This window comes from Harpia harpyja, chromosome Z (assembly GCF_026419915.1).
Source record: "Harpia harpyja isolate bHarHar1 chromosome Z, bHarHar1 primary haplotype, whole genome shotgun sequence".
In the NCBI taxonomy this organism is placed as follows: Eukaryota; Metazoa; Chordata; class Aves; order Accipitriformes; family Accipitridae; genus Harpia; species Harpia harpyja.
Window position 1 is genome coordinate 91,231,623 of NC_068969.1, and position 20,501 is coordinate 91,252,123.

Consider the following 20,501-nt stretch of genomic DNA (forward strand, 5'->3'; position numbering starts at 1 on the left):
GCCAGCAAGTTAGCCATAATATTCTTTTCTAGATACACATACAGTCACCTTAACAGTGCAAGATACAGTCAGCCACAATTAATGCCCAATTTCTGATGTTTGCTCAGTAGCCAGTACAATCAGTATGTATTATAAATAGCATTCAATATAATTAGAATTCACATAATAAAGGGAGGAGACCTATATAGAGTTGTATAAAAGGAAGTAATTAAAACCATAGCATACTACCTACCTAAAGGTGTAGAGTTAAGGTTTCCATGGCAACCTTAACCCTGCATTTCCTGCCTTTTGTGATTTCAAAAGCTCAGCTTCAGTGTTGCTTTAATATAGTATTTCACACTGAATACTTTTACCAATAGGAGGATTATTTTGAAACCTGACATTTCTAGGGCTCCTAATACTAACCCAGTTTGCACAGCAACATTATAAATTATTCAGAAGAAACCGTACTAATGCATAGCTCACAACGAAGACTGAACTTGCCTCAAGATGGTGTAACGTATTATGGACATGTGGTAGCCTCTTCATAGATAAGGTGCTGGCAGCTTCCCTTTGGAGCCCTGTTTCATTTCCTCTATGACACTGGCTGAAAAACTATCTGGCCTGAAAAATGCCAGATTAAAACTGAAGGCAAGAAGGAACAAGTCTGCAAATGTAAAATGGGAAAAATTAGTTTATTTGAATTACAACTCATTAAAGAACATATACCAAGTGCACCTGGAAAAATGCTGGTTGTGCATAAAAGCAACACTGTGGATTACTGCTGCATTAGACAGAATTGTTCCAATTTTGAACATACAACTTTTGATTAGACCTCTGTAACTGACTTCAGCAAGTATGTATGGACACAGATATGTGTCCATCTCTTGGCTGCCTGCATTTTGAAATGAAAGTCACTTTTACAGCTTACTAGTAACATAAATGCTAGCAACTTGAGAGAGAGGGACCTCGGTTTTCAGAGCCAAAGTACATAGGTCCAACTCTTTATAGGCTGTTTTACTTAAATGCTAAGTAAAAACTATGTTTTTAGTTATTCCTATTGTAAGGCTTTGTTAAAAAGCCCTGAAGAAAACACATTCACACATACTGTAAAGTTTAAGGTAATCTTTAAACTTGTTAACAAACATGTTCTGATTTCTTGAGTAAAAACTCCTAAACACTAGTAAATTTTAATTCAAAGTTTTTATGGTACATGAAAATGCTCCTCATTCTGCCAAATGTATTTGAAATTTGGCGAACTTTACAATAGCTTTTGTGTAAGGAGACTTGTAATACCTAGAATAGTAGTATCTTTAATAATCTGCTCCAGGGGGATAAGATTAAGGAATTTCTTAGTTGATAGGCACACATCTTTGCCAGCAAAGCCACTAGATAGTTTTTTTTCCATAAAATACTGTCATCATTTACATCCAGCTGATGAATTTTAGTTCTTAAACATGGGAAAACTGCTGAATCAAATAAACTGGGTGTTCAGATGCATTTTCCGCAAACACGTAAGCAATCAAAACCAGACATAAAAACCTGAAGACAGTGAACAAATGTAATACAACAGAATTTAAGCTGACCACCAACAGCGAGCTCTCACACCCTACTCAACCTTTGGCAGTGCACATGGGAAATACTAGGAAAAAAGACAGCAGGTAGCAAGTTATATTTTATTAACTCATAGTAGGACCTTCCCAGCTTGTTCAAACCTCACTGTGCTCATTCAGACCTCATAACTTCCAAGTGCATGCTTAATTTAGTAAAGTCAAGTATAAAATAGAGGTAATACTTACTGTCTCTATAAAATGCTGAGTTCAAGAGAGAAAAAAAGTTTGCATCTGTCTGTCCCCCAGTTTGGGAATGTTAATATATGCACAAAGTTAAGTTAATGAGTAGGTATTGCCTCCAGATCCATTAACCCTAAATCAATTTTTCTCAGCCACTAATAAAAACTAGGCCACAGTGAAATATCTACTAGACCTTTGTAACAATCATCAATTTCCTTCTTAAATACCTAACCCTCATGAACTGACATATCAGGCAAACCCTTCAAAAACTTTACTGACTAGTTTAGGACTTGGGGAACATGAATATCTTCCCAAGAGTACAATGGATTAAAACAAAACTAAGTGAAAAAAACCAGTTTTGTAGGGTTGTGAGGAATTAATTGGCATCATCCACTGTTTTCAATCAAAATTTTTGACCCTGTGTTTATTTTAAAACTTGTCTTTGTTCACACAAAAAAGAAAATATTAAAATTTTGGAAAACCCAGAACTCAGGCCTGCCTTTAAAAAAGTTGTATTTAAAGGAGTTTAATTAGAAAATTTACAAAACAAAGCACTGAAGTAATGAAATTACTAGCAAATATACTCATTAATCTAGCCAGTGCACTGCATTATGCCATTTATCACAACAGCCTTAATTCTCATCAAAAACAAATAGTGTATTTTCAACAGTAATACAAAATGGCACAGTATAAACAACTCATATGAAAAAGATACAGGGATCATTTGTATGTAGACATGTTTTTAGATCATCCCAAACAAGGATACCTGTAAATACATATTTTGCTATAAATCAGCACAATAGATTTATAAAATCTGTATTTTATAATTTTAAGTTGGAATTCATAGATACAACATACATGTTTGCAAAGTTACTTAACATTTCCATATCAATGCCTACGACACACTAATTACATCTCATAAATACTGTACTGTGTATTATGTGATACATATATAAAATTAGCATATTGTACTTAATAAATATATCAACTGATCTCTCACTTAAAAAGCACTAAAGAAAGCATATAAAGGCACACATGAACATCACTGAACCTGGCTGAATATTGAACATCAGAACTAGGATGCTGCACAGTGGGAAAAAAAATACTGCATTTGTTTAATTAAGAAAATTATTAATTTTTCCTTCAGTATTTACTTGCTGATCTTTTGAATCTTGCTTTTAATGCAGTGAATATTTACATGGACACCTGCCAACCTTCAGCAATTGATTTGTGCCTTTTTAATATTGTTTCTTAATGTACATCTAATTTAAGTTCTTTGTATTATTATTAAAATATTGTATTGTCTTCCTGAGGAAAGCTGCTTTTTGCCTGGTACCTAAAATTTATTTTAGACCTAAGTCTCTGGTTTGGCTTCAATCCCACAATATCCTGATTTCTAAACAAACTGCAAAGTATATCATATGGGTATCATGATTAAAAAGCTGCAGACTTCAGTGTGGATCCTGCACCATATTAATTGCTGTTATAGCTCCATTTATTTCATTGGAGTTACATTCCTTATTTTAATATACTTGCCACATTTGGTCTCACTACAAAATATGAAAATGACAGACTTAAAATGAAGCACTATACTGATACAAGTTTCATTGTTTCAGACCTCGTTGTGGAGACTAATAACATCATAAATGACCATATATTACAGCTGGTTTTGAAACTGAAAAATGTTTCAAGTAAGTTAAGTAATTTCCCAATAGGGAAAGGATGAGTACATGTTTTTACTTGCTCTTAATCAGGTAACATTTTTAAAAGCAGTAGTATCAAATGCTCTTTCGTAAGGCTGTTTGCTATAGTAAAGCATATTCTAAACATACACCTGTCTCAGTTCCCATAGGCCTTCTCTGGAGCCAAGAGACAGAGAAGAGAGCCTATAGACTTTTTAAGATTAGACAAAGGTTTCCTTGGAGGAATAGGGTTTTTTCCTTCATTTTTTCTCCTTGAACTATCGAACATTGAGCACCTTTGACCAAACTTTCCAGCACTATTTACCTTCAGACAGCAACTATACCTGAAGCACTTCCGCTCTAGAAGTATCAGAAAATTGTAAAAAGCACCAAACAGGAACTTTTGCATAGTTGTTTCCATTCTATGAGAAAGATTGCAGCCAGTTTATCAGAGACCTCTTTACTAATGACTTCTGGAAACCACTTTCTTTTCTATCTATCAGAACTAAATACCATTTGTAGTTTTTAGAGGCTGAATTCAGCCTCTGCTTCTATTCTAGATCATAAATTTCTTTCATTGGTCATTCAATTTCTTTGTTGTTGTTCCAATAAATTAGTTTTACAACTGTACTGTTACAATAAATACACCATTTTTATTCTAAAGCAATATTTCTCTTTGGAGGCAGAAACACAAGACTGATCCTAATCCTACTCTATTTTGGGGGATCTGGTGGAATCTGTAGTGCTAGTTCTCAAATTACTTGTTGTACAGTTGTTATCTCTTGACCAGCAGTCTGATTCTTTGCTTGAATGACTAAAACCAGAAGTAAGGCTTTGTAGGTCTTTCCTGACAGAAGAGAATCTAACCTGTTAACTTTCTGAGATCACAGTCAGGGTCACAATGTACGAAGGTACATATTGAAAAAAATAGAACAGCTCTCAGCATGTCAAAGCACAGAGATTTGTCTCAGAAGACTGTTGGCAATTTGTAAAACGTCAGGTTATTTCAGGTGCCTCACTGAAATGTGTAGCTATTTTGACAAGTGGATGCAGGTAAGACATGGGGGAAAAATCCTTAAGAGTGAACAGTCTGTGACAAAAAAAATAGTTAGATTTAGTATCTAGATTAAGGCAAACACAAAATATCAGGGTGCCTTGTACCAAGGAGTGGAGGAAAAGGAGACAAGGAAAAACACAGCAACACAAGTTACTTTAATTGGGTAAATGCATTTCTAAATCTTTTTTTTTTTTTCCTTTTCACTGTACAAAAAATATTGATGCCTGCGGACTACCAGGTATATTGATTGTGTTAGGTTATATTTATTGTAGGCCCCATGGGAAATGTGAGAAACCTCAAAGAATGACATGTTATTGGTTAATGGATAGATTATGGTGACAAGAGTGGTCAAATGGTCTGGAGAATGCCGTTTGAATGGGCCAAGTGGGGAACACCAGCTATCAGGAGTCGTATCCCTGACTTTTAACAGTTAAAACATGAAGTTTCTGGCTTGAGCAGAAACTGGAAAGTTAAGTTTTGATTCCAAACAAATAGCATATAAAGAGGGCTGAGTTCCAGATGAAAAGCAAAAGTCCTACATAACTGGGCACTGGTAGGATTCTCATGAAACTAAAGATCTATTCTGCTGCTGATCCTGTTTAAGCTCTCTTGGGACTGAATTCCTTCACAGGGGAGAACTCTTCCTTCATCGCAATACCTCCCATATGAAATCCTCATCAACACGTGCCCCAAACAACTCACACCGGGACTTTAACGTTTATAAACCATATCCCTTACCCTAACCCTCATCTTAACTGTGGGCTGACATTAGCCAAACACCACACCAAGGTATGGCCAAGATGGAAGAGTTCTCAAGGGACAATTCTTTGTAATGCACAAACCTGCCCTTGGTATCTCTTCTGCAGCACCACCTTCACCTTTGTCTCTGTTCTAATCCTAACCCTTAAAGTGGCCAGGTAGCCCTTAAACCCAGAAAACCCAAACCCTAGCACAGATGAAAAAGTTCTCAGGAGAAAACTGGTTTGGCAGCCCACACCTTCCCTTGCCAGCCTGTCTGCAGCCCCGCTTCATCTAGATTCCTAGGCTTTGTCTCTCTTCCAACCTTAATGCTAGAAGCGCATAGACCTTTAACAGCAGACAGTCCCAAACGTGGCCCAGATAAAAAAGTCCCCAGAGAATTCCTTCTGCAGCCCAGACCTTCCCTCAGCATCCCCACTCCAGCTAGACCCCTAGGAACTGTCCTCTCCGCACCCTAAATGTGCCCAGGGCCTTAAACCCAGGTAAACCAAAACATGGCCCCGATTGAAGTCTTTGATGGCAATTCTTCTGCAGACCAAAACATCCCTAGCCAGCCCCTTTGCAGCCCCACCACAAATAGACCCCTAGCAACTGTCTCTCTTCTAACCCTAAAATTGCCCAGGACCCATTCTGTAGCCCAAACCTTCCCTTGGCAGATTCTCTGCAGTCCCACTCCACACGCTCCCCTAGGCTTTGTCTCTCTCTATCCCCAGCCTTAACCCAAGCCATGTGCTGAGCCTTTCTCTAAGACCTCAAATAAATAATAGCAATCATAATAAAATAAAAATTAAAAAATTGTTAAGGGAAATTTCTTTGTGGCTAAGCTTTCCTTTGACACTACCTTTGCAGCTTCACTCCATATACGCCACTAGGGTTTGTCTCTCATAAATGTAATGCTAGCCATAGCCATGGGCTGACCCTTATACAAGGATCCCAAGCCATGGCCAAGATGATGAAGTCCTGAAGGAAGGATTTTTTTTGCAGCCCAAACCTTCCCTTGCCAGTCCATTTGCAGTCCCACTTCACCTGGGCCTCTGTGCTTTGTCTCTTTCTCATCAATTAAGTCTATCTATGAGCAGCCACAGCCTTAAGCCATGACAACTCCAGCTGTGGCCTCCTCTCAGCTGATCAAGCTGCCAGGCAAGCAGCTCACAGCTGAGCAAGCCCTCAGCTTACCCTTTCCACCTCAAAGATGGAGGCTTCAGCAGTGTGTCTGTGTGTGCTCAAACTCAGTTTCAGTACCTACTCAATGCTGAGAGTTCACTTATGATAACTGTCCTTCTCCAGAGGAAGGAATCAAATCTTGATTTGGCTCCTATCTTCCGGACTCCTGGATCTTCAGGGTGCAAGCATTTTAGCCCGTTCTTGACTTTGGATTTTTCCTAGCACACCTACAATCTCTGGTGGCCAAATCCTAACCTACTTATTCAAATGCTATCTTTTCGACACGCTTCTGAACAGTAGTTCAATTACAGTCGGTCAGTAACTTTGGAAAGCAAAATAGCTGCGCTGTCCTGTCTATCTTTTGGCCTTAGCCAGAACTGCTTGCCAGTGGAGCACTGAGAGCTGTAACCTCTGCCTTTTAGTACGTCGTCAGCACAGAGAGGCCGTCGCATCTTTGTCAGACAAGCCACTTGCGAATCATGACAGCTGGGGACAGAGAACAGGCAGGCCGTGAGGCCGGGCTTTCGGTTTCCGCTTTTACGATGCTCTTTGCAGCACCCGCATACGGCCCGAGCCGGCACCTCCGCAGCCTGACAGAGCCGGGCGGCAAGGGGGCAGCCGCAGGCCGCAGACCACGGGCCGCCCCGCGCCCCTGCCCCCGCCCCGCAGCGAACAGGGCCGCCCGTGCCTCTCCGCACCGCCAGTACCCTCGGCGGGCAGCTGCCCCGGCCCCAGGCCTGCCCGCCGCCGGGGTCCGTGCACGCCGCCAGCCCGCCGGTGAGGTGATCGCCGGTAACGGCCACCGGCCGCATCACCGCGCTGCGCCCCCGCCACAGGGCCGGGCCGGGCCGCTAGGGGGCAGGAGGGCCAAGTCGCAGCGGGGAAAAAGCGGCGCGAGAGCCCGGCGGGGCCGTCACTTCCTGCTGGCGCCTTCGCATCCGGGTGAGGGGGCAGCGCTCAGCTGGAGCGGTACCTGCCCGCGTCCGGCCCGCCTGCCGCCTCGGGGAGCCTGCGGAGCGCGGGGGGCTCCTCGGTGCCGCCTGCGGGCCCTCCCCGCCTTGCCTCGGCGCAGGCCCGGCGTGAGTTTGCCGGTGCGGTGTGGGGGGGTCCCCTGTTACTGTCGGGAGAGGTACTGGGGGGTGGGGGTGGTGTCGGTTGGGGCCCGAGGGGTGGAGGGTGGTCGGTGGTCCTGGTGGCCTCCCGGTGGGCTGCCAGGGGCTGAGGCTGTGGGCTGGTGGGGCTCCGGTGGCCGCGGGAGCGGGGCGTGCGCTTGGGCTTACTTACACGGGAGGTGTACCGGCACTTATATGTGTGCTTCCCCCAAAAGTATACGCTCATTTGGAAAAAGTGCCCGCTGGGACAAGTGTCCTGGAATTGTAAAGATTATGAAACTCTTTTTGGAGAGCCTGGCAACTTCTGCCAGCATAATCTCTACTGAAAGTCACGGTAAATGCTATTATAACTCTTGTGAGACAGCAGTGTTACTATGCTGTTTTGTTTTGGTTTGGGGAAGGTAACTCCTCCGTTGCTTTTCTTTCTGGTATTTACAACTTCAAAGACTGAAACAGACGCGTTACTTTTGCAACTCAGTCTTGAATTCTGACGTACGGGTTTGTTACTGATGAACTACATCCATAAACTCCTCATGTATGCTTTATGTGATGCTGAGAGTGCCTGGGCTGCTTAGAGATTAATGAGGTGTGTTAAGCTCGTCTGTACTAGAAATGGAAAAGTTTAGACTGTGCATAAATACCACTCAGATTAAATGTAAATGTCAGGTGACTTTCTTGTCGTGCAATATGGGTTTGTTTCTTCAGCAGAATCAAAAGTAAACATCCCCAAAATAACTTTCATCAATACATAATACTTAAAATAAAAACCACATTCCACTGTAATATGTTACTTTTCCTTGAGATGAACACTGTTACATCTTGTGTCTTGTAATTTTTCTAAAATTAAACTTAAAATGGAAGAAAGCAAATAAAAATTCACTTTTAAACATGAATAAAGTAATTAGTAATTGTGAAACTTAAAAGTATTTAGTATTTTTATTTAGTTAGTATTTTCTCCTGAAAGGAGGTAAAACTAACCCACAATCACAATTCTTTTAAGCAATTTCTGGAAATAAATTGTAGATTATTTCAATTTTTAAACCAAGAGTTTAAAAGGTAACTAGTATTTCATGTTGCCTAATTTTGATTTTTTTTTTTTTTTTAAAGTCGGTGGGAGGATACATGTTCACTTCAAGTAGAAAGGAGAATGTTCCCAAATTCCTCCAACTCGGGTCGTACACCCTTCCCTCCAAAACAAAAGCAACAACAACAGCAGAGTGATTGCTTCAATAACCTTCCTCTAAATACACCACCTACTCTTCTCCCTCACCAGCAAGTCACTGATACTCGGTTTAACTTTCAGAATGAAGTGTAAGTACAGTAAGGTTTGATAGTGGGGATTGGGTTCAAAAAGAGAGTTAACAGTCTTTTGAAAGAAGTATTTCAGTTTATGGAGAATGTTTGTCATTGTTTTTAACATTAAACTGCATTAAGCTTTAAAAAATAGGAAGGTGTCCTGTAAAACAGCTGTATCATTTCTGTTAGTGACCTGCAAGCTTTAATGCTTTCCTGCATTGTGCATAATGCATGAGATGCCATTGCACAGATTAGATTTAATAATCCACAGTTCAGTTTTAAAGATCTTCAATTGTATTTGTTTACTGGAGAAAACAGAGAGGAGATGAGAAGGGGAAGAACATTTATTCTTGGGGCTAGATTTGAAGATACGATAGTGTTCTTTAGGGTCTTATGTTTAACGGTACCTTAAGTTAATTTGTTTGCTAACCAGTTCTTACACACGTGCTATGAAAAATGACACTCTTCTATTTTTTTTTAATGAAAAATATATTATATACTGAAATATCTTTTCATTTTGAGTAGAAAAGACAGATGTATTGCTTCTAAGAAAAAAGTGACATGACTTGCTGAGTTTAGTGTTTGCTTAAGAAAAACTACCAACCCATAAAAAGCATCTTAGTTATGATATGAATAACAGTCACTGACTGTGGTCTTTCCAGGGCTCTTCTGGGTGGGAACCTTGCAACTATTCCAGCTGTTACGCAGCAGCCAATGCCTAATGGAAATGGCAGTCCAGCACATATGTCTGATGCCCCCATAGCCTTTCGAGGAAGAAAGTAAGTTCTTTGTGTGTGTGTGATTAATTCTGTTTGTAAAGTACCCATGGTGAATCTTGTCTAATATCAATTTCTTGTGCAGCTTAAATTTTGTTAGAAATTGCAATACTGAATAAAATGTTTTTTGATGAAACAGGCCATGTCATGACTCTTTAAAGCATTTATGTACCTGCTTTTGAGAATTTTAGTACTCATAAGTGACTTAGTATGTGTAGTTTTTCCTCTTGCAACAGCTGTAGCCTTACAGAACTGTGATTTTACGTGCTTTATTTTAATACTATAATAGATCATAGTCTGTGTGTGCTTGACTATAAGAGGGTTTGTGGTAATTGAGTGTTCTCTTCCTGTTAATTTGTCAAGTTAAGAGTAAGACTGCACCCTCAATGTTTTATGGGAATTGTGATGGTTTTCTGATGACACACTAGATGTTTCTCCTGATTTTCTTAATTATGTGATGCTTTATTTTCCAAATACAAAGTGCTAAATTCAAGCATATGTAAGTTAAGTTCTTTTTTTTGAGAGGAATTTCATGGAAACATAGTTTTTCTACTTTTCAAAAAACTAAACTTACTTGAATTAACATAATTTCCTTTGTTACTTTGGGTGCAACAGAAAGAGGAATTTCAGATGAATATATGGTTTTGTTTTCTTTTAACATTCTAGAAAAAAATCACTTCTTATCAGTTCAGAAATAGTTGATATCTGTTTGTAATAATTCTGTGGATCAGCTGATAGGCAGGAAGATTCATATAATCTGCCTTCAAATCTGTTTCCTATATGCTATTTCTTTTCTAGATTTAACAGATGAGAAAGTAAGTGCAATTAAATATATGCTATTAAGTTATCGTTGAGTATATAACGATCACAGTAACTAAAGAAGTTCCCAGTTTCATGCTGCATGCATGTTTTCCTCTTGACCAGTCTGGTTTATGGAAAGCTATGCTGTTTTAGGAGATTTTTAGTCAACTAGTTAATCCTTAGATCTTGAGTTGATCTAAGAGTTGACCTCTTCTTAAGGTATTTTTGCTGAACATGAGTTCATGCAAGTTCTTCTCAGTCAAAATAGGCTGAAACAGCATTATGTTTTGATTTAATGTTACATTATGAGTTCCTTTAAGATTGCGGTTAGGTAATGTTATCAGAACTTCTCTCAGACTTGAAAATTGAAATGATGACTTGAGGTCTCTTCAGCTGAATTTTTATTATTAATAATACTGTCTGTCCAGGTCCCCACACTACTTTGATGCCAGCTTTTCTGACTACAAGAAGTGACTGTAGTTTTATTAATAGTTAATTCTTTGATATATATGAACATATGATTTCATGTTCTTTAATATAAAAAAAATTATGTATGAGTACCACCATACTGGTCAACCTGATGCAATACTTGATGTATAAACAAAACATGAATGTCCTCTGTTATTCTTTACTGTGGATGGACCACAGCATTCAAGCACTGGTCAGCTTTCAGTACAACTTTTTCTTAATGAAGAGTTAGATGCCAAGGGGCTGTCTGTAAGATCACTACACCTCTTCAAATACGTTTGAATTCCTGTGACAAATGACTTAATGAGGACATAGACTAGTGTTTGAACATGAAACATTAGGTTTATGACCTGTGTAGCTTAATACAATCATTAGTTAGATTTGTCAAATTAATAGTGTTTCTTTTCTGCCCAGATTACACAGTTTACTGTCTCTGCAGTCTAAGACAGAGACAAATGCTACATTTTTGAATGGCTATTGTGATAAGTTTCTCTTCTCCCCTCCCCACTACTGAATTTATTTTATTCATCACTGGGTATTCAGAACTGACAAAACTTCCCACTGTACTTATGTTGATTTAAAAGAAAAGTACCCTTATGCAGTCTATATGTATCTTTTAAAAAAACAAACAACAAACCCCCAAACCCCTATGTTGTCACCAAACTAGTATGACCAGCTTCCTGAGCTGTGCTCCTTAACTGAGCTTGCCATTTAGGTTTCAATTGGTTGATACAGACATTCTTGTAAAGCAGTTCCATCAATTCACTTCAAGGGTAGCTGCACTTTTGCAGTTGTGTGTTCTCTTTTCCCATTCCAGGTTTATTTTAACTAATATATAGAATGGGCACACCTTTTGTTCTGTAGAATACTAGCTTTTAGTGAAATAGTCACATAATTAAGCAGTAGTATTTGTACTTTGTAGCAACTGTCTTCTAATGATAGGTTGAAGCTTGCAAACTAGAGGAATTACTGGTTTTCTCTCTCTCTCCCTCAGGAGACCCAGTGATCAAAGTATTCCACATGATGTCAAACGGCAGCGGTTTCATTCCCATCGTTCTGAAACAACCGTTGTTAACCAAGCAGTGCCTTTACCCGTGGAACATAGATACTCCCTCCCAGGATCAAATCAATCACCACTGTTCCATGCACATTCCATACCAGATTTAACTGGATGTGTCCCTCCGTTGCGATATACTTTGTTTCCAGACCCTATAGAAACCCCACTCCCTGTGGCCAAAGATAAGGTAGTATCTTTCTATGCCTGTGCTTTACGTCTGCCTTCTGAGTAAGCAGGGTCCAATGGTGCTGTGGGAGACCACAAAAATTTCTGCGAGGTTATTTGACAGTGTCATGGGGTCTCTATCACTGAGCTGTCATTAGAAGGAATATCAATAAATGTAGCTGCCACTATGGTCTTGTGTAGCCTTGTTGGAATTTGGAGCGTTTTTGGGGGTAGGGGCATTTCGCTTGTGTTGTTTGGTTTCCATACTAATGTCAGGAAATCTACGTGTCCGCTCCAGGAAGCAGAAATTGGAGTGGTGGTCCATGTGACACATGATTGGGGATGGGGAAAATCCTGATGGAAAAAAAAAAAACCCACCCTAGTAATGTGAGAGAAGCCCATTCTGAATAAATACAGTATTTGGCCTGTAAAGATGTCCTCTATGTCTCTTCAGAAGGAGGCAGAAGTTACTGTCCTAGCTGTTCTGGAATATGGAAGAGGATGTCTTCTTTAGGTGGACAGAGTTGGAAATGTGTGGTTTTTTAAAAAAAAATAGCATGTGGCTAATCAGTCTATGTACTTTATCTGCACCAGCATGACAGAACTTTGAGTTTGGTTTTTTTAGTATAAATATGCCTGTTGATTGTAACATATAACACTGTTGTGAAAGAGAAACAGTTAATACCTCCTTCTACCAAAGATCTGACTACTTCTTTAGTAGTTTGTGTGGGACAAAAAAAGAAAGCTAACTTAAATTAGTCTTAATATTCATTTTTCTCCCTATTACTGGTAGGCACACTGTTGACATTGAAGTCAGCAGAAGATACCTCTGGTATTTCACTGCTTATTCCCTGAAAGGCTGCAGGTACTGATGAGGCAAAACCTATTTTCTATAGATTGAACAAATTTAAATTTAAAAACTTTGCAGAAGTTTCTTCCAGGGAGTTCAATATGAAGTCAAGGTGGGTAAAACTCTAGACAATGGAATAGGTCATGCGAAACAATGCTGGATTTTTTTTTTTTTTTTTTTTTTTTTAATGCAGTCCTCTGTGTTTTGTGTAATTGCATCTCTGGCAGGAAAGAATGTTCACTTTTCGGTATCCTTACTTTTTGAATATGTGTGTCAAGTTAAGTCAGCAGGTTTTGGAGTTGTTTCAAGCATGTCAGCAACAGACCTGTGATTTGAACAGAAAAGAGCTCTGCAGAACAGAACTCCAGAGAGAAATTCAGCAAATTTTTCCACGTATGTTTTGAATTTGATTACTTAATATCAGTTTGAATGTTCTTCAGGTTCGCAGTTCTTCCTTCCTCTTAAACTATGATATGTTACATCAGTTTTTATTCTGTCATTCTTCTATTACAGAGAGCAGACTCTTTTTGGTTGGGTCCTCGCTGAATGGGTTTGGCACTCGTAGCAGCGATGGTGACTTGTGCCTGGTGGTTAAAGAAGAACCAGTAAGTAATTTAAAACATACAGTTAAAACAAAGTCTGCTTTTAAAATGTGTATGCTTTTATAAGACTGGATTCTAAAATGAGAAACAAATGGTCAAATCCTTTTGATTTAATAACATATATTTGTACTCATAATAGCTATGAACTGTGGGCCCAATAATGTTGCAAATATGAATTTAACCCTATAAAAAATAAGCATTACCTTCACTTCATAAGTGAAAAAAGCGCAGCATAACAGAGAAGTAAATTGCCTAGAATCATGAAGAAAATTGTTTAGAGAACTTTAACTCATTTTAGATGCAGGAACAACTTTTAATAAGTACAATTTTTTCATTTCATTATTTAGATTCATAGTCACTAATTTTAGTGAGCAGGCATAAGAAGGAATTTGATATGCAAAGTATCTTAAGTGTTTTTGGTGAGAGAAAATGTTTAAGTAGAATTTAGATTTCTTTTTTGTTACATCTTTTCTCTCAACCTAAGTAGAGCATAACTTTGAAAGAATTGAAGCATCATTGAAAAGGAAGGAAAGGACATTTTTGTGTAAGTGGGGCTAGGTTTTCATCAAGTTCTGATTTGTGAATGTCTGATAGTTACTTCGCATAAGAATATGAATTGTTCTGTCTGGCTTTTGCCACACTAAATGTATATGTAGGCTGCAGAATGTGTTGGTACACGTGTTCATGTCTTATTCTGAGAATTAATTCTATTTGAAAAGTAAGGCATGCTTACTTGTAACCTCTAAGAGAGAGATACCAACTTTTTTCTTTAATTTTGATGTCATATTTCAGGTGAACCAGAAGACTGAAGCAAGGCATATACTCAGCTTAGTCCAAAAACTCTTCAGTACTAAACTTTGTAAGTTCCCAGTTATAGTGAGGGGGTAAGATTATTGACAATTATGGAAGAAGTATTGATGCACAATTGTAACTAATTTATGTAATTGCATCTTGTCTAGCTTCTAATCATAGTATTGTTTGGAGAAAAGCTATAAGTACTTAGTAATGTTACTTATCTTGGTGCTGGTGGATAGCAATCAGAAAAACATAATGGTTGCCTTGCAAACTAGTGGACTTGAAAAACAGGTAGCATCTAAAATGACTTTTGAATTGTAAAACACAATTGGAGGGGTGGGGAGTAGATTTCTGTTTGGGAAACCTCTGTTAGTGAACTCTGACTACTCTTTTAGATTTCAGTGCCTTCCTGGGGACAATAGTCTAAGAATTTGTAAAATAAGATGTCACTCACAGTAGACTGTGTAGAATTGATTATTGGGGGGTGAGGGAGGGGCTTGATACCAGTGAAATAATTAACTTAGGTGCCTAGTGAAGAAAATATTAACCGTTGATAGTACCAGCACATATAGGAGAAACAGGTAAATTCATAGTTTGTAAGTTGTTGTTTAGACTCCCTTCAGATGAAGAATTCACATGGGCAGTTCTTGATTTAAATGTGAAAGCATCCTATTTCAAAGAGGCTTTGGTACCATCCTTTGAATTATAAAAGACCCTGTCATTTATTGATATCAATGACTGTGTCCCCCTGCTTCTCAGACTTGTGATATATTCTTCGATGCCACTCCTTATGTTGCTTTTCTGAACAATCCTGCAATGGTAAAAGGAACAAACCATGCAGATTTCAAAATTTCTTCATTGGCAAGTATGCATACCCAGATTTCAACAGCTCACTTGAAGAGAGACTTGATAGATCCATTGCAGAATAGGCATCTGATATTTAATGGCTTATTGCTATTGTATATTGATGTTTGCATAAGGAGTCCAGAACTTAGTCTGGGTTTGCCTAGAATGCAAGTCATTCTAGTGCTTTCTGAGAAGCACCATGGTAATATAGTTGTGTTTTCAGGGATCAGAAAGGGAACATCTAAATAAACTATCACCCTCTTCTTTTTTAAAGAGTTTGTGTTCTGTGACAGCGCTTTAGACAAAATCAAGTTTGTTTGCCAGGGAATATGAGTATCAGAAAGACATGATGGTCATGTGGGAGCGATCCCTGAAGGTTTTTGTTCGTGCCATTGCTCATTTTTTATGCTTTCCTAATTCTCCGTTATCTTGCAAGTGCCCTTGGTCAGCTTCATTTAATCAAAATGTTCTTTGGAATGTAAGGCAGGACAAAACACTACCGATATTACCACTACTGTCAGAGTCTTAATTGTGCTATGTAGACCTCTTAGATCATCTCTTCATAATCTTAACATCACTGTGGGCATGAATCCCTATACCTAGCCATCTGTACTTCTGTCTGTGTATGGATGCTCTGTGGATAGAACTGATAGATGAAAGTTGTTTGAAAATGTTCACCTGATTCAAAATTAAAAGGCTTTGCCATATGGGTCTTCCCCTTTGGATTTAGTTCATTTACAAACTAGCTCAACTATGCTAAGGTTCAGTACTTCTGAAACAAGGGGGTTGCCCAGTTATTTTGGTTAAAGCTTATTTAGGCAAATATAATTGCTGTCATCCATAATTTCAAAACAGCTTGTGGGTTGGTTTTGGTTGGGGGCAGGGAGGGTGTTCCCCCCAGGCTAGACTTCAGAAGCTAATAGATTCATGTGCTTTTTCTTCGCCTCTGGGGAAACAATCTTAGCAGTGTGCACTTTAGTGGTGTCCTGTTGGCACTCTGGGTTTGTGGAGTCAGATTTACGTGCTTAGAAATGGCTGTTCATTGATAGCTCCAGATGAGCTGCTAAGTTCTTTTTTAATAGAACTTCAGTTTAAGTGATTTCCTGCCTTCTGCTGTCTTCAGAAGTCAGCTGCTGCTTAAACATCAAGGATGTACATACATTTAAAGAAAAAGCCTACAGAAATTGTAATTCTTTGGAGATGTTACTTCAACTTGAACCAGAATTCTAGATTTGCAACTTTTGAAGGGTTAGCAGTGCATGTATGCTGCTGCTGTGTACAAGCAAGTGTAAGATTTGTCTTACCGAGCTTCTTTAAGAATTGCAATTTCATTCCAACAGTATTCTGTATTTTATTGCATGTGCTTTTTAACAGCCTAAAAGGTATGAAGCTTCTTCTGATCATTATTTTAAAGTTTTGTGCTGTCCAGTTAATATGCATTCCTGTAATCTTAAGGTAATCCCTCTTTGACAATACTAGTTAAGTATTTCTTTCTTTCTTTTGTAGAAGAAAGACTGCAGCGTGTTCTCAACAAGTGTATGAGCTGTCATTAAACTTATTCCTTGCTTCACACAAGAGAAGGAAATAAAAATAGTTTGGGCCAAACATGAAAGCTAGCAAAGTATGTTCTGAGATGTAAGAGAAGCAAGAAGGGGGGAGGAAAGATGTTATTTAAAACAAAGTTCTTGGGCTGGTTTTGTGGAAGAGTTGAAGGACAACAAGAAATAAGGAGGAGATTGTGGCATAGGTAATGTTCTAGAGCTTTTTTTAACCTTTTTACAGATCACTTCAGAAACTTGGGAGAGGTTTTTTGTAGCTGTGCCTCTCCTAACATCTTCCTGTTTGTTCTCGCACTCTGTGATGTTCCTGTACATTTCAAAATAAGGGCTATAAGAGGAGTGTGATTCTCTGTTTGTTTCACCTTAATTCCATGATTGATAAATTAGGAAGTATTGCAAGTACAGATTAGTTCAGTGTCTTTCACAATTTGTCTTTCTTTAAAGTAAATCACCTTCAGAACTTGTAAGTGCCATCTCTTCTATCCTTTGTATGCAGATAACTGTGGTTGGTGGATTAGTGTTTCATTCTAGGAGGTTTTGGATGTAGATTCAAAATTTATTTAAGCTACAGCTTGCTTCAGTTTCAGGCTTGCAAAAGGTAACAAGTGTGAGCAAGGAATTTGAGCCCATCAGATTTAAAGTCTTAGAGAATAGGCTTTTCTGTGTTGTCATTCTGCATCTAGAATGCTGCCTGAAATGAAGATGTGTTCTTTTTTTGAATAGTCACAGAGTAAAGTAGGTCTTAAAGGTATGTATTGTCTGTCTTCTAGAGCAGAGAGATGTAAGGATAGCAGTAATACATCTTCTGTTTCAAAGAGTAGCAGAGTAGGTGTAACTTTGACTTATTTGTTCAGACACCTGCACATATCTATTTCTTACAATATTGGCTAACATTCCCAGAACTGTACGCTCAAGCCAATGTATTTTAGAAATGTGAAACATGAATTTGGGGTGATAACTGTTACAACGTATTGAAGAGAGTATAATCCAAACCACTGAGAGTAAATATCGAACTGATTACTCTCTTTGGATTCGTCTCGGCAGGACTCATTTGAAAAACAACTTAGCAGTACTGGGTTGGCTAGTGTTTACTATCTGAATAAATAACGAAGAGCTCATTTTCTCTTATTTATACAAAGAGGTGCAGTAGTGTTGAGACTAGGCTATCAGAGTGGAATCTGCCTAACAGTTTTCTGGTGGGGAATGTGCAACAGCTAGGACAAGCAAGGGAACTTGAACTTGAATGACCATGAAGGACTATGGAGATCAACAATTAATTCATCCCGTGCTGTGTTGTGCTCTCCTAGATTCTTTATGACTCTAGATTCAGACTTCTGTAGTGTAAGCCTATCAATGAAAGCAGGCTGCGTGTGCAGGATGCCAAAGATCTTTTTGGCATATATTATGTTTGGGATTAATATTTTGTACAATCGCTTAATCTTTTATTCTGTAAAAGAAAAGAGAGACTTAACGCTGTTTAATGTGAAATTCTGAATTAATAAGTTATTTATGAAACAGTGCTTAGTCTTCTTTGAAGTGGTTATATTCTTTTTCACAACAGCTGAAGTGGCATTTGTGACTTTTTCATAGACATGCCCAAAACTGTGGAGCAGCTATGTGGAATTCTTCACATGTATTTTGGTATAGCCCCTCTAGTCATACCTTCAAGGTCAGATAGTCAGGTTACTAAGGCACTTACTCAACCTGTATGTATTTCAGTATTCCACATCCTGTGTTTGTGACTGTTATAAATACAAGGGAAGAAACAATCTAATGTATAATAGGGATTCTGCTAACAGTGTCATTGGTGTGAGCCAAGAAAGAGGGTACCGGCAGCAAGTTACTGCCTTCTAAGTTACTGCCTTCTAACATCCTCTTTGCTTTGTTTCACCCTGGGAAGCAGATTGGGATTATGTTAGGGGATTTTGGTTTTTTTGTTAGCCAACTAATTTGGCACAAGCATCCGTGAAGTGTTGGGAGGCATTTGCAGACAAGGATGTGTTTGGAAATGGATTGCCCCTAGAACGACTTCAGTTAACTTCTGAAGGGCACTTGAGAAAGGTCATAGTGAGAAAAGTTGAATTGCTATGGCATGCAGATAGATACCCACTGTTGTCTACCATGTGCTAATGCGTTGGGCATCTTTGTCTTAAAATTGGTAGTGAAAGGAAAGGAGGCCAAGAGCTTTAAATGCTTTATAGCTTCACTCTAAGAACATTCTGGGATGTTGGAGGAGAGATGCTTGGATGTGTCTGCAGGTGCAGCTGGAAAGAGGGGACTCCTGTGTAAGTTGTACTAGATTGTATGTTCAGTGAACATGGATTGGAGTTCTGTAAGATGCTTCCTTTAACATTAGTAAGTTGTTAAGATTATATCTTTTTGAGTACCGCTCTGTGTGTTACTTAGGATCATACAATGCCTTTAAATCCAGATAAAGGATTACCTCAGGTCGAATCTGTCTAAACATGCGTATCCATAGAACACTTTCAGAAAGTTTCAAAAGAAAAAAAAAAAGTAAAATTTGTTTTAATTGAATATTGCACAGTAGGATTTTATCAAACCTGAAATCATCATCCAGATGCAATGGAGATGACACTGTTTAATCAAGGTTGCTATCCAAACTATAGAAATAGCTTCCCTGCACTTCCCGCCCTGCCCCCCTGTAAAGTGAAGATCAGCTTTTATTTAAGGTTAATTTGCATTACTTCTAGCTATGTCATACTTATTTATGTCAATTTGAGGTTAATTTATAGAAGCAAGGGGAAAATGTGTGATGTTAGATATGGGCAAATTCAAGTGGTCCTAGATTTTGCAACAGAAGAAATTACTAACGTCGTGCCTTTTGCCCAAACTCATATGATGTAATCTACGCGTAACCTTACCTGCTTTTCTTTGTCTTTTCCATTACTTTCTTGGGTGCATTTCTCATTCAGGATTATGGGCAACTACTAAATATAGCCTGAGATGTCATCAAGAGTAGGGAAATCGCAGATAATATGACTCATGCAACAGTTTGGGGGAGCTGAGTGCAAAGGTGCATTTGCTGGCGCTGTGTGAGTCTGGCAGAGCTTAGTATGTTTGGGGTTGGATGGTCTGGCATTGAGCCTGTGTGTCTATACCTTGTGGGTAATCATCTGAGGTGCAGTCCTGTGACTGTATATTTATTGCATGTCCTATCACCATTAAAACAAAAGGCAGGTAAAGCTTACCCAATCTTTGACAAAAAGCGTTGTCCTGTTTTCTCCAACAATTCAACAGGAAATGTGTTTCTTGGTATGTACCTTAGTCAAATAAACAGTTTTTAAGGGAAGTTTTAAGCATAATCAGTGCGTAGTGAAGACACAGTTATTTTACTGATCAGAAAATATTAATTTCAACTGTAAGCAAACTAGACATGATTTAAAAGTACATGGCTAATCATGTGTCCATTGCTACAGTGTAGTGCTGGGCTTAAGTGTCTGGCCATCCTGGATGGATATGTTCTTGCTCTCTTCTTTTTGACCCTTAATTATAACTATTCAGGATTTCTCTTACAAGTACTGCTCAGTGAAAGCATTATAGAGCTGCATTCCTTATGCTCAAATTTCTTGAATATACTTCCCACAGAAAAATCTTCCACTCATGTTTTTCTCTAATGTTTAGTCCATTTTTTCCCCTCACAATTTCCTAGATTGTATTTTTGCTGCAGTTGCTAAAGGTTACTTAGTTTAGCACAACCCTTCTGCAAATATTATTGCTAA

The 20,501-nt window shown here is 38.7% G+C and overlaps 1 protein-coding gene across 1 annotated transcript in view; it reads left to right on the top strand.

The window, feature by feature from the left end:
• The first annotated feature begins 7,969 nt into the window (after window positions 1–7,969).
• The window catches only part of TENT2 (terminal nucleotidyltransferase 2), a 45,076-nt gene continuing 32,544 nt past the window's right edge, over window positions 7,970–20,501 (top strand). Inside the window, exons 1-7 of the mRNA XM_052777002.1 lie at window positions 7,970–8,132; window positions 8,654–8,857; window positions 9,505–9,621; window positions 11,882–12,131; window positions 13,238–13,352; window positions 13,473–13,564; window positions 14,354–14,420. Coding sequence (XP_052632962.1) covers window positions 8,128–8,132; window positions 8,654–8,857; window positions 9,505–9,621; window positions 11,882–12,131; window positions 13,238–13,352; window positions 13,473–13,564; window positions 14,354–14,420 — 850 coding nt within the window. The 5' untranslated portion in view covers window positions 7,970–8,127. The remainder of the gene's footprint in view (window positions 8,133–8,653; window positions 8,858–9,504; window positions 9,622–11,881; window positions 12,132–13,237; window positions 13,353–13,472; window positions 13,565–14,353; window positions 14,421–20,501) is intronic.